Source organism: Phaseolus vulgaris, chromosome 10, assembly GCF_051622355.1.
Source record: "Phaseolus vulgaris cultivar YP4 chromosome 10, ASM5162235v1, whole genome shotgun sequence".
Lineage (NCBI taxonomy): Eukaryota > Viridiplantae > Streptophyta > Magnoliopsida > Fabales > Fabaceae > Phaseolus > Phaseolus vulgaris.
The window spans coordinates 15,994,958-16,008,650 of record NC_143507.1 but is presented as its reverse complement, the minus strand read 5'-3'; the positions used below and the strand labels follow the sequence as shown (position 1 = coordinate 16,008,650).

General features: G+C 43.1%; 2 protein-coding genes across 2 annotated transcripts; both read right to left on the bottom strand.

Moving 5' to 3' along the window:
- Positions 1–9,450: 9,450 nt before the first annotated feature.
- On the bottom strand, positions 9,451–10,053 carry LOC137817835 (uncharacterized). The gene has a single exon (XM_068621061.1). The coding sequence runs from the start codon at positions 10,051–10,053 to the stop codon at positions 9,451–9,453; it is 603 nt and encodes a 200-aa protein (XP_068477162.1).
- Positions 10,054–10,901: 848 nt separating this feature from the next.
- Positions 10,902–13,107, bottom strand: LOC137817834 (uncharacterized). The gene is made up of 3 exons (XM_068621060.2): positions 12,236–13,107; positions 11,440–11,974; positions 10,902–11,024 (listed from the first exon to the last, which is right to left on the bottom strand). The coding sequence occupies exons 1-3, from the start codon at positions 13,105–13,107 to the stop codon at positions 10,902–10,904; spliced, it is 1,530 nt and encodes a 509-aa protein (XP_068477161.2).
- Between the last annotated feature and the right edge of the window lie 586 nt (positions 13,108–13,693).

Genomic DNA, 13,693 nt, shown 5'->3' with positions numbered 1-13,693 from the left:
GCATTATGTGGGTTGTTTTCAAAACAGAAAAACGAATCAAATCTGAACCATAAAGCTGTTTTTGTCAGTCAAACAGAAAGTACAGATACTCACATGTTGATTTGACCAAATTTTAAAAGCAACTTAAATTTCCAAGATAAGAAGAATTTAATTTATTAAGAGCAGTTATAGCAGAGGCAAATTGTATTCAAACATGTAATTAATACAATATTGACCACAAATATCACTAGGGTTGAATAGAATTACAAATCAGAACTTAGAAATTAAAACATATTTGCACAGTGCTAACATAGAGAAAACAATCAATTGTTTCGAAGAAACAATCGATTGAAATTCTGCACTGTTAAAAAGTTTAGAGAAAATTAGATTTTCAAATAGTCATGCTATATTCAAACATCAAGGTTTACAATGTCCACAAATTGTATAAGGAACGGATGAAATACAAGATAATTACAAATGTTCAACAAAGAGAAGAGCAAGAAAATTATCCTCATATTACAGTTACACAAATGTAAGCAGTTCATAGAATCAGGACAAGGCTTTGTCTTGTACACAAATCTTTTTGAGATCTTAATCTTTCTAACCCTTCAAGTAGAGTAAAAAATTTGCAAAACAGAACTTGTTAAATCACAAGGTTTGATCTCTTAAAGAACTTGGGACCCTTTGTGTTAGACTTGTTTTTGGAACCATCAAAACATCTGGGAATCCATTTAAATATCCCTTTAGGAACAAGATATTTTCAAAACCTCCAGAACCTAACTGAATGTCCTTTCTTCATGCAATAGAAACATGTACCAACCGGTTGAATCGATCTTTTAACCGATAGTTTTTCTGGTACAGTTAAATCACAAGGTTTGATTTCTTAAAGAACTTGGGACCCTTTGTGTTAGACTTGTTTTTGGAACCATCAAAACATCTGGGAATCCATTTAAAGATCCCTTTAAGAACAAGATATTTTCAAAACCTCCAGAACCTAACTGAATGTCCTTTCTTCATGCAATAGAAACATGTACCAACCGGTTGAATCGGTCTTTTAACCGATAGTTTTTCTGGTACAGTTAAATCACAAGGTTTGATCTCTGAAAGAACTTGGGACCCTTTGTGTTAGACTTGTTTTTGGAACCATCAAAACATCTGGGAATCCATTTAAATATCCCTTTAGGAACAAGATATTTTCAAAACCTCCAGAACCTAACTGAATGTCCTTTCTTCGTGCAATAGAAACATCTACCAACCGATTGAATCGATCTTTTAACCGATAGTTTTTCTGGTACAGTTGAAAAAGGTTTTGAAATCCCATATCCTTTGCTTTGAGGATAAAAACCTAAACCAACTTTTCCAAAAACACATTTTTGAGATGCAAGAACATCTTCAAAGTTGGATTTTCCTATTGTAAGTTTGTCCAAGGTTTTCAAAAGATAGTGAATCTTTCTTTCAAGATTTTCACAATTTTCTCAAACTTTTGACTCACAACTGTAAGATGAGTTTTTGTAAATCAAATCAAGGTTTTCAAAATCTTCTTTTGTTTTTCCCAACTCTTTTTCCAGAGATTTGATTTTGTTTTCCAGCCAGTTATTTAGACCTTTCAACCGAAAGTGCTAATCGGTTAGCCTCTTCTTGAGTTTCATTAAAAGCTTCTAGCAATTGATAATAGTTGTTACCTTTGATTGAAGATGATGAACTCACACTACTGGATACAAATGCTCTAAGGCACAAATTTGCTTCTTCATCATCAGAAGAACTTGAGGATGATACTTCATTGTCATCCCATGCCACATATGCCTTTTTGAATTTTCCTCTTTTCTCATTTTAGAAATATGTTCTTTCTTTGATTTCATTATTGGGGCATTCTGCCTTGATTAGAACTTGTTCACCACAACTATAGCAAGTGTACTTGTTAATATTAAAATCGCTAGGTCTTTTTGAACCATACCTCTTTGAAGCTTGACTTTTCTTCTTCAAGAACTTGTTGAATTTTCTTGACAACAAACTCATAGTGTCTTCATCACTTCCACTTGAGTCTTGTTGTTGTTTGTGATTGCAAGCTTAGAGTGTTATGCCCTTGTTGTGTTTTTCCTCACTTTCTTGGACAACAAGCCTATCCATTTCGAGCTCGTGTTCCCTAAGCTTACCAAACAATGATGCAACAGTCATTGATGTCAAATCTTTTGATTCTGAGATTGCCTTTTGGCTGCCATGTTCTATCAAGACATTTCAATATTTTTGTCAGATAAGCTCTGGATGAATCTATTTTTGTTTTTTAGTTTGTGATTTTTGATTCTATTAAACCTAGTGACGTGTATGGTCAAACTTGCTTTAATTGATTGAATACAGTTTAACTCTGGTACATTAACTTTTAGTAGATTAGATCTCTACCTATCTTGAAAATCAAATATGTCTTAAATGCTTGGTCAAATATCAGAGGTGAATCTGTACTTTCTGATTTGACTGACCATGCCAACTTTATTGTTCATATTTGATTCGTTTTTATGTTGAATGCAACCAGCTTTGACTAGGGGTTCTCTGCTATAAAACCCAATGCATTTAGATGTTGTTTCCACTCACAAATAACCAATTAATCTGGAACTGGTATTCCTATCTTTCTTCAAAAGTTGTCTTTGCAGAAACTGTTTCTTATTTAAGCAAAGGCTGGAACTCCTCCATTTGCAAAAAGGATGAAGTCGAGGGGTGTCAAAAGCACTAGAAAGCTTGAAGGATAGTTTGCAGGAGATACCAATCTCATCAACAAGTATCTACTAGAGACTAGTAGAAAGAATGTGAATACTCCAAAAGTTGTTTCCTTCACTTGGATGAAGTAGCAGAAGTTGGATTCTGTAAGGAGTATCCTCAAAGAACAAAAGTTAAAAAGATTTTTGGAACTCACAGGGAGCATCTATCCTGATCTTGTAAAGGTATTCTACATTAATCTTAATTTTGATGGCGACTCACTTATCTCTCATGGCAAAGGTGTAGATATGATTATCACAAGTGAGGTATGGTGTGTTGTGACTGGGTTGAAGTCTTTTGGACTAATAATCAACAGGGGAAACCTTGGAATTGTGGAAGATTTCAACAAAATCCAGTTTTACAAAGGTTGTCTCAAGAATCCCCACTCCAAAGTGAGGAATTTTTTTGTTTGAGGGTTGAAAGGATTGTGGCCTTCATAGTTTCATGGATTCTCACACCTAGGGGGAGCAACCATTCAACTCTTTCTGAAGAAGATCTTCTCATGATCTACTGCATCATGAATAAAGTGAAGATCAGCTGGATTCACACTATCAAAGAGCATATGCAAAAATCCATGAGGTTATGTGACTATCATTATCCTTATGCTATTTTGATTTCTAAGTTCCTTCACTATTTTTGAAGTGGATATAGAAGGAGAGCTAGCAGAAGTCATCAAGCCCTCCAGTGAAATCAATAGTGGATCCCTAAGCAATATGGGGTTTACTAAGATTGGTGGAAGATGGGTAAGCAAAGATGGTGATTATGCTGGCCCAAGTGGAACCAATGAAGGAGATGAAACTAAAGAGGCAGCAATGCAAGATGATCCTGCTGCTGGAACTCAAGATGGTATGCATCATGAAATCAACATGGAAGAAAGGATGCCAAGCATGTCATCCTTTGAAATGCAAATGCTTAATAGGATGGACACCTTTGCTGACAATCAAAGAAACCTTTATGAGATGTGTGAATCAAGATTTACAAACATGGACACGAGGTTCTCTACTCTAGATGAACAGATTGAAGAAGTTCAGAGGCAGATTCTGGAACTGCAATTTCAAAGGGAGGATAGCCCTTCTTTTTAGCTTAAAAAGTTTTATATTTCTTTTATGTTGTTTTTAATCCTACCATTTGTCTATTTGATGAGACAAATAGGAGGAGAAGTATTGGGATTGTAATGTTCTTAATATTGCTATATTACGCTTGAACATTGCTTTATTACTTGCTTTTATAAACTGCTTTCTTTGGTTTATTGTTTAGCTATTATTTCTTGTTTACAACAGAATTTTAACCGGTTATCTCTGCATTATAAACGATTGTTCTTATGCAAGTTCTGCTACTTTTGAAATCGGATATACAAATAAATTTGGGCTAGTCTATTCTGTGTTTGTTCAGTGTTTGCAGGATTCAATAGATTCTAAACAAAGAACATTCCTAAAAGTATCCCAGAGATTTGTCTCCATCAAATAGGGGGAGATTATTGAAGATGGGAAGCTTTGATGTGGCAAATCCTCATGAAGCCTGAAGCTGTGTGATGTTTTAGGTTTAGGGTTTGTTGTTGGGTTTAGAATCTTTGTAAGATCAGTATTGAATCTCAGACAAAGCTCATTTCAATCTGTTTTAAAGATTAAAGTTTCAAGCTAATCGGTTGTTTGTCACTGAGCTGGCAAAGGAGTTTTGAAACTGTTTTTTGAATCAATTGTATAACTGACAAAACCATTCAACTGGTTAAATTGTGGTTTTAACCGATTAAATGTATGTTTTCATAACAGTTTTTTGAAAACCTATTTTAACTGATTTGAATGTTCAAAACTGTCATCAACGGTAGTTTTTCAATGTTTATAAAAAGAATTTTCTTTTAAAACGAAAAGAAGATTGAACAATACGATTTTTACACTCTGAGTTGAAATTATTTTGAGAGATTACAAACTGTTTGTGAAAAGGTTTTTCACCAAGTTTTAGCAAGATTGCCTTTGTGCTTTGCTGTGTTTCAAAGAACTGATCAATAGGGTGCTGGTGTATTGTGATTCCAGGTGTTTTCTAACCCTGTTCAAGTTCTTGTAATTGTCCATATTACTCTGTGTATAAACTGCTGTAAAATCCTATATAGTCAATGTGATTCTAGCTTAAGGTGTGTGTTGTGTGCAAGGAGGGTGAGTAGGCTTTGTGGGATTCAAAGTCACCTCTTTGTGTGTGGTATTTGTATAATTTGTGATTGGTTGCATAGTGAAAACTCAGTGGTTTGACTGAGGATTGGATGTAGCTCTGTGATTGAGTGAACCAGTTATAATCTCTGTGTAATTCTCTCTATCCATTCTCTCACTAAACTGTTTGTATTTTCCGCTGTCATAAACAACCGGTTAAATTGCAATTTTAACCGATTGAAATTCTGATACCAGTTTATGTTTGACTATTGATTGTTAAAGTTTCATTCTAAGCAAAGCATTTGTGAAAATAGTTTGAAAACAATTCACCCCCCCCCTTCTTGTTATAGCCATCAAACCTAACAATTCTTATTGTTTTGTCCGGTTGACTCGCCTCGCCGGTAATCTTCTACGACTACTTTGGCCCTTCTATCCTAGCTTGAGAATCGTGCCTTCTCCACCAAGAAACTTCTCACCTACAAAGACAAAGGGGCCCCCTAGCGGTCGTTTGCACTTCGACGCTCAAGTCAGTACTAGGGCAAAGAACATCGATTGTATAAAATAGCTTTAGTCTCAAAAGCCGCATACCTTACTAGGGTTCTTAACACACTTTATATAGGTTGAAACTAGGTTTTACCTCTGTTCTGTTACCACTGTCTAGGGTTCCTTCGGAAGTGTCCCTGCACCGCTATTGTGTAATCTTAGCGTATCTGGCGCATGAACTTCCTTTAACTAGAATGCAACGAATCATCAGCGTGGCCGCCTAGGTCTCAACTTGGTGCACCTAATCTCTAGCGCCATCTGTTTCGCGGGTGCCCTAAGTATCCACGTGCCATGCATGCAACTTCGCTGGAAACCCTAACTCTACTGGGCCCTTACGCCTCCTAGGATTAACCACGATGTCGCGCCTTCATGCGTCATACATCCCACATGCATGGATCCCTCGTGCCTTAGGCTTCCCATACATCTCTTTGTCTTTAACTATTATCTTAACGAATTTCTAGGGGCCCACCTTACGAGGCTTCCACTTCATCCTAACGGCCGATGTCCGATCTTCTCCTCCTATAGATGAGGTCCGACATCGATCTTCGACATCAGGCTTAGGGCAGCAAACCCAAAGACTAACCAACCACCTGGTAAGTGCGTCTGGTGCCCACCTTAAGTGACCCCCTTTCATTACCGTACATCAGTGCACGATGTCTGAGGTCAACCTCTGAGCCAATGACTGAGGACTGGTCGGGACACAAGCCCTCCAGTCTCGAGCTGTAACTTGTTTCAGTGAAGAGACTAAGTGATCACGTTGCGCGACCTACGTGGAGATGGGTAACGGGTGTGAACAGTACTCTGAAGTGACATCTCATCATTCCCCGCTAATCAGCGTCAAGATCAACGACTGGGACTTACTGGCGTTCGAACTTCTCTGTGTACTGTTCAAACACTTTAACCGTTGCGCTCCCGCCACTGTTTCATTACTTTCGCGTACGCGACCCTTCACTTAGCATTTTGCAAAGCGTAGACACTCTCTTCTCTTTCCTCTGAAACACAAACCCTCGAATCACAATGTTCGAAAGGTATGATTTTTATTTCCCGATCGCTTTGCCACTTATGATTTCGCTGCTTGTAGTGCGCTTACAACTGCCTGAGACTGTTTTGATTTTCGCATTTCTTTGCACACTTAATTATATTGCTCATATTTTCCAAGTTTTCATATCTCCGGGTTTCCTCCGGTGTCGGTGAATCACGCAACTTCCCTTATAAGGTCTCTCCTTTCTTTTTCTCTTTAGCTTTCTCGTCAAGATGACCAAGCGAACGAGACGAGTTCTTGAACCGATTTCCCCTTCTGACTCTGCTTCGACCTCCTAGTCCTCTTCTGTTCCTCCACTTTCCTCAGTTCCCCCCCCCCCCACTTGCCTCCTTTAACGAGTCCCTGTACCGCTAGCCTCCAGCGAACTTTCACGAACCTAAAAAGCATAGCCGCTTATAGGAAGAGGCAATCATGCCACCCGTCACGCGTTTTTGGTAAAGACCATGATAAATTCGTGCGGATGGTGGCTTGCCGCGTAGGGGAACCAGTGTGTGTTGACGAAGCCTTCGACCCCGAGGGCGCCTTCTATTTCGTTTACTCAACCCTTTTCCGAAGGTTGGGGTTCCGGTTGCCTTTCACCCCCTTCGAGTGTACCTTATTGACTGAATTGAATGTAGCCCCCGCCCAGTTTCATCCTAACAATTAGGCGTTTGTGCGGGCGTTCGCGATTCTCTGTTGCAGTCTTGGCCTTACACCGTTGGTGGACGTCTTCCTCTATTTCTTCGAGGCCAAGGACCCGGGGAAAAAGTTGTGGGTTAGCCTTAATGGCGTGGCTGGAACAGTGCTTTTAACGCTCTTTCAGCAGTCGTACAAAGGGTTCAAGAAGAACTTTTTTAAAATTCGTTGCAACCGCTGGGACCCTTCTCTTTTGGACAGGTTTCCTCTATATTGAACAGAGAAGCTGAACCTACGGTGGGTTCGACATTTCGAGGATCTTTCTGTCTTGGAGAGAGAGGTATGTGAGCTTTTATCTGGGTTCGCTGCTCCTCTGAGTACTTTGGAGCTACTCAAACGCGAGTATAACCCCGAGGACCTTGATAGCTATATCGGTATTTTTTCCTTTCTGTCCTGGTTTTTCATTCATTTAACGAGGATAAGAAAAAGAAATTGGTAGACCTTCTGGCCAAACAAAGGGCGACTGCTGCTGGGACGAGTCTCTTGGTACCCTTGGCTCCTTCTTCATCAACTATCCCGACCATTTAGCCGATGAATCTGGCCCCTGCTGCTAAAGAACTCAGGGGGTTCTGGCGGTTGAATCAGACGATAAGGACACTTGCACTGGCTTAGTCCATAAGTGATCGAGGGTAGGTGCATCTACGATGCCCTCAGCTTCTGCTTCGGCTGGTGCTCCAAACTTCGTAGATCAACCTCTGAGTGCATCCTCCCCCTTCCCTGCTGTCTTGGGTGGCAGGGCAGGGAGTACTACTAGGAGTCAAGGGACTGAATCCCCGATACCCCTTCCACCGTTGTTTAGACAGGCGTTTGGTTATTCCCGAAGTGGCGGGCTAGTTGGTCTGGACAATGATCTCCTCCAGGACCACATGGCTGAGTTCCTTGGGGGACTCGCGCTGGCTTCCGATCAGGCTCTTCCCAGGGCTCAAGCTTCCAGTGACCTTGAGGAAGAACTGGCGAAGGTGAAGGAGGATTTTGCTACCAGGGAATAGGTTTTTTCCAATCGTGAGACTGCTTTGTACTTGGAGGTGGCCAACCTTCGTCAGATTGAGAAGGACGTCAAGAAGGCCCTTCGGGACAAGAGCATGGAAGTAGTTGAACTGGGCGATCAGTTGATTGAGCTAAAAGGGAAGATGGTCGTTCTGGAGGATAGGAGCACACAGCGCGAAGTCCTTATAGGGAAGGTCAAAGGAGAGTTAGCCGAATTGAAGGGTGAGCTGGCCGAGAAATCTGAGTCTTTCAAGAGGGCTGAAGAGGAACTCCTGAATGATGCTGTTGCGGCCTATGATGAAGGGTTTCAGGATGTTGTCGCTCAATTCACTTGCGCATACCCTGAAACAGATCCTTCCCTTTTGCATGAATCTAAACACGTTGTGAACGGCCAAATCGTACCACGAGAATGACTTCTCCTTGTAACCCTTATCTTTATAATTATGTCTTTGGATGGATGAACACGTAGTCCTTTACATTATCATTTTCTTTGCTTGGCTATTTGTCTGTGTTTGGCTACCTTGCGAGGGTGGCTACTTCTTTAATCTTTTGTCTTCGCTGTATAGAACTTGGAATCATGCCTTTTCTCGTGGGAGAGTTTTTAATCATGGGAGATTAAATTGCTTCTCTCCAAACGTTGTTCTATGGAAGAGGGCTCTTTTCAGTCGTTCCTGTGGCGCACTTTTCTCCCTCTAAACGGTCTTTCGCCCTGCAGGCTTTTCGGGAGGTCCCTACTGCCCCTGACTTGTTTGTGCCTTTCTTCGAAGAAAAGGTCTCCATTCCGTTCTCGAACGGGTGATCCTTTGTAAGAGGGAGATTCCCTCGGGGAACCTTATTATTTCCGTTCTTGGTTATCACCACAACGGGTGATTTTTACTTTATTCCTGCGAACCATACTATTCTCGAACTTGGTGAACTTACGTAGGAGGGAGGTCCGTTTGGGGAACCATATTACTTCTGCTCTTTACCTTATCACTACAAGGGAGAGGTTCATATTTTGCTGCGAACCATACTATTCTCAGACTTGGTGAACTTACATAAGAGGGAGGTCCGCTTGGGGAACCATATTACTTCTGTTCTTTACCTTATCACTATAAGGGAGAGTTTCCTTTTTTGCTGCGAACCATACTATTCTCGGACTTGGTGAACTTACGTAAGAGGGAGGTCCGCTTGAGGACCCATATTACTTCCGCTCTTTACCTTATCACTACAAGGGAGAGGCTCATTTTTTGCAATGTATTTTAAATGAATAACTTTTATTCGGGTGACCTCGCTAAAAAACCCTTTTGAGGGAAAAAGAGTGTCCCCATAAACGTGTACAAATGTAAAGTTTAACTAAAGTAAAATTTTCAGGTTGGTTGCATTCCAAGTGCGGGGAATTGCACCACCTTCTAACGTCTCGAGCCTATACGCCCCATTTCCGAGGGCCTCCGTTATTCTAAAAGAACCGGTCCACTTGGGGGATAATTTGTTTTCTAACTGGTACGGGTGAGCTTTCCTCATTACCAGGTCGACAACCTGGAATTGCCGCGATCTCAGCTTGGAGCTGTACTTGTAATCCAACCTTCTTTTCAAAGCTTCGGCTTTGATCTTTGCTTCTTCCCTCACTTCGTCCAATAGGTCCAAGTTCACCTTCCTCTCTTCGTTTGATTCTTCCACTACGAAGTTCTGGAAACATGGTGAATTCTCCTGGGTTTCTACTGGGATCATAGCGTCTGAACCATATACCAAATTAAAGGGCGTTTCCTTGGCGGTGGACTGAGTGGTGGTGTGATAGGCCCAGACATTTCTAGGAACTTCTTCTGCCCAGGTCGCTTTGGCTTTGTCCAATCTTCTTTTCAGACCTCTGAGCAGAACATGATTGGCCGACTCGACCTGTCCGTTTGTCTGGGGTGTTCTACCGATGCAAACACTTACTTTGTTCCCAACTCTGCGCATAACTTACCCAACTGCTGGCTTGCGAAATGGGTACAATCAGATACTAATATCTTCGGGATCCCGAATCGGCACACTATATTCTTCCACACAAAGTGTTGAACTTTGTGGGTCGTGATCTGTGCTACCGGTTCCACTTCGTGAAGTACTCTATGGCAACCACAAGACACTTCATCTGTCTTACTGCCAAGGGGAAAGGCCCCAGGATATCGATTCCCCACGTATGGAATGGCCACGGGCTGTATATCGATCTCAACTCTTCTAGGGGTGCGTTGTGCCAATCAGCATGTTGTTGGCACTGCTTGCATCGTTGGGCGTATCTTGTGCAGTCCTCCCTCATGGTTGGCCAGTAATAACCTGCACAGAGGGCTTTCGACGAGAGAGATCGGTCGTCGATGTGCCTACCGCATATTCCTTCATGTAATTCTGCCATGATGCGTGTGCATTGGTCACCGTCCACACATACCAGTATGGGATGGGTGAACCCGTGCCTGAATAACATTCCATCGATTAGGGTGTACTTACTTCAATTCTTCTTCACTTTTCGGGTTTCTATGGGATCTAGTGGGAGTATTCCGTCGGCGAAATAACACTGGTAAGCTGTTATCCAAGTTTCTCCTCCTTCGACGTGATGAACTTGTGACGTTACCATTCCAACGACCGGGTACCTGCTTATTCTAAGCGTTTTCACCATTTCCTGCGTTAACGATCAGTGACTCCTCTTCATCCCCTCTGACTTGTCCACGTGCTGTATTTTTGCCATTTTGTCTGGGTGTCTTCAGGGTTTCCTGAATCACCGTCCTTTGTCGGCCCCCCTTGCCCGAACTGGCGAGTTTGGCAAGCAAGTCAGCTCAGGCATTTTGCTCCCTGGGTACATGGACTAACTCGAACACATCAAACGATTCCTTCAGCACCTGGACATATTCCAAGTATGCGACCATTTGAGGATCTTTAGCTTGGTACTCCCCCGTGACCTGTCCTATAACCAACAAAGAATCACCTTTTGCCAACAATCCTCTCGCCCCCATCTCCTTTGCTAGCAACATTCCTGCGATCAGGGCCTCGTATTCTGCTTGGTTGTTACTGGCTTTGAAAGTGAAACGGAAAGCCTACTCGATTAGCAACCCATCCGGACCTTCCAAGATGACGCCTGCCCCGTTACCTTGTTGCTTTGACGAACCATCTATTGAGAGTACCCACTTGAAATCCGCCCCTTTTTGATAGGTGGCTGCTGGGAAGGTCTATCATTATCATGATTGTGAAACTTTGAAAGTAATGACGGAGCCTTCTGGCTGAAAATACTACTGCTAAGGCCGCTTTATCTAGGGCCGGGTATCTTACTTCGGGCCCCTGCAACACCTTACTTACGAAATAAATTGGTCTTTGTACCTGGTTCTGCTCTTGTAACAGGACTGAGCTGATAGCTTTCTCTGTGACCGCGAAATACAAACGGAGCGGGGTTCCTAGCTCGGGTTTGCACAAAACCGGAGGGCTGGCTAGGTACTTTTTCAAATCCTTAAAAGCTTCTTCACATTCGCGAATCCAAACGAACCTGTTGTTCCTTCTCAGGCACTGGAAATAAGGATGACCCTTATCCGCTCCTGCTGACACGAACCTGGACAGAGCAGCCATGCGCCCTGTTAGCTGTTGTACTTCTTTCACCGAGATGGGGCTTCTCATATTTATTATAGCAGCACACTTCTCGGGGTTAGCCTCGATTCCTCGTTCAGTGAGTAGGAAACCTAGGAACTTGCCTGCCTCTACTCCGAACACGCACTTCTCCGGGTTCAATTTTAACATGTACTTTGCTATCGTAGTGAATAACTCCTCCAAGTCGGTCGCGTGTTGTTCCTTTTGTTGGGTAGTCACCACCATGTCGTCCACATACGCTTGGACCTTCCGTCCCAATATAGGAGCCAGTACTCTGTCCATCAGTCATTGGTAGGTGGCCCCTGCGTTCTTTAGCCCAAAAGGCATGGTTTTATAGCAATAGCAGGATGATTCGGTCATAAATGTCGTCTTGGACTCATCCCTGGGGTGCATAATGATTTGGTTGTAGCCAGAGAAGGCATCCAGGAAGCTAAGCAACCTGCACCCAGAAGTGTTGTCTACTAGGGCGTCGATGCTGGGCAGGGGGTAAGAATCCTTTGGGCAGGCTTTGTTAAGGTCTGTGAAGTCGACACACATTATCCACTTCCTGTTAGCTTTCTTCACTAACACCACATTGGCTAGCCATTCAGGATACTGGATTTCCCTGATGTGGCCAGCTTTCAACAACTTCGTTGTCTCTTCCCGAATGACCTGTGGCTTCTCTTCGTTAAACTTTCGCCTTCTTTGGCGGACGGGCCAGACGCTAAGGTCCATGGTGAGGCGATGACACAGAAAATCAGGGTCAATTCCAGGCATGTCGGCCGCGGACCATGCGAAGGCGTCGAGATGTCTCGTTATGACTTCAGAGATTCGGTCCCGCAACTCTATGCTCAAGGATTTCCCTAGTTTAAACACCTTCCTCCCGATCTCCCTTTCTTCTACCCCTTCGGCAGGCTCGGGTCGGTTTTCCCGGACAATCTCTTCTCGGGTCATTCCATCTTCCTTTGATGGTCTGGACGTGACGGAGAATATTCCTCCCCTTGTTTTTAGACTGTTTTTGTAACACCTCTTAGCCTTTTCCTGATCCGACTTGATGGTGATTACTGCTCCCTCGAGGGAGGGAAACTTCACTTTCATGTGTCTAGTGGACGGAACCGCCTTCAACTTGTTCAAAGCTAGCCTTCCCAATAGTATGTTGTAAGCAGAGGGGGCATTGATAACAAGGTACCTGATTTTGCTGGTGTGTGAAGACAGGTTGTCCGTGAACGTGGTACTTAGTTCAATGTACCCACGGACCTCTACTTTGTTCCCGGTAAATCTGTACGAACGTCCGGCATAGGGTTTCAGTTGGTCCATGGACAATTGTAGACGATTGAAGGTTGTTAAGAACATGACATCGGCTGAACTCCCTTGATCTACAAGGACGTGGCATACCCTTCTTCCGACGGTGATTAGGGAAATCACCATCGGGTCGTTATCGTGAGGTACGACGCCTTGGAGATCGGCTTCTGTGAAGGTGAGGTCGACATTGGGAGCGAGATCTATCTGTTGTGTTTCTACCGTTGCTTGGGAGGTACATCCCTCTCTTGGGAAACCCCCCGAGATAGTGTTTACCTCTCCATGAATAGGAACCTCGTGCCCCTGATCCGCTCTTGTAGCCACCAATGTCTGATCGTCCGTTTCTTCTAGCAGGTAGTCCTTCAGGAACCCGCTTTTTACCAACTCGTCTAGTTGATGGGTCAGGGACAGTTTCGTATATGGTTGTCATTCGCCTGATGGAATTCACACCAAGCGTTCTTACTGGGCACCATCTTCCTGTCAGTCTTTGCTGGTACCTTCAACCTTGCGGCTATGTTGGGGATGGTGATTAACTCCTTGAGCTCCACCCAAAAGTTATGCTTTGGGGGAGAACGGCATAAGACGTGCCCTGAGCGGTACTGGTGGTGCACGCTCGTCTGTCGTGCGCTCCCCCACATGTTGTAGGCCTCTTTGTAATTCCTCATTGGCTCGACGCAATTCCATGTTGTCTGCTTGAGAAGCCGCTACTTCCGCC

What these genes read in the sequence shown, in the direction of transcription:
- LOC137817835 (XM_068621061.1), bottom strand. Translation starts at nt 10,053, where the DNA reads ATGCGCAGAGTTGGGAACAAAGTAAGTGTTTGCATCGGTAGAACACCC.
- LOC137817834 (XM_068621060.2), bottom strand. Translation starts at nt 13,107, where the DNA reads ATGGTGATTTCCCTAATCACCGTCGGAAGAAGGGTATGCCACGTCCTT. An exon ending in GCTAACAGGAAGTGGATAAT is followed by an intron (nt 11,975 to 12,235) that starts GTGTGTCGACTT and finishes ACTGATGGACAG; the next exon opens with AGTACTGGCTCCTATATTGG. An exon ending in TGTTACAAGAGCAGAACCAG is followed by an intron (nt 11,025 to 11,439) that starts GTACAAAGACCA and finishes GTTATAGGACAG; the next exon opens with GTCACGGGGGAGTACCAAGC.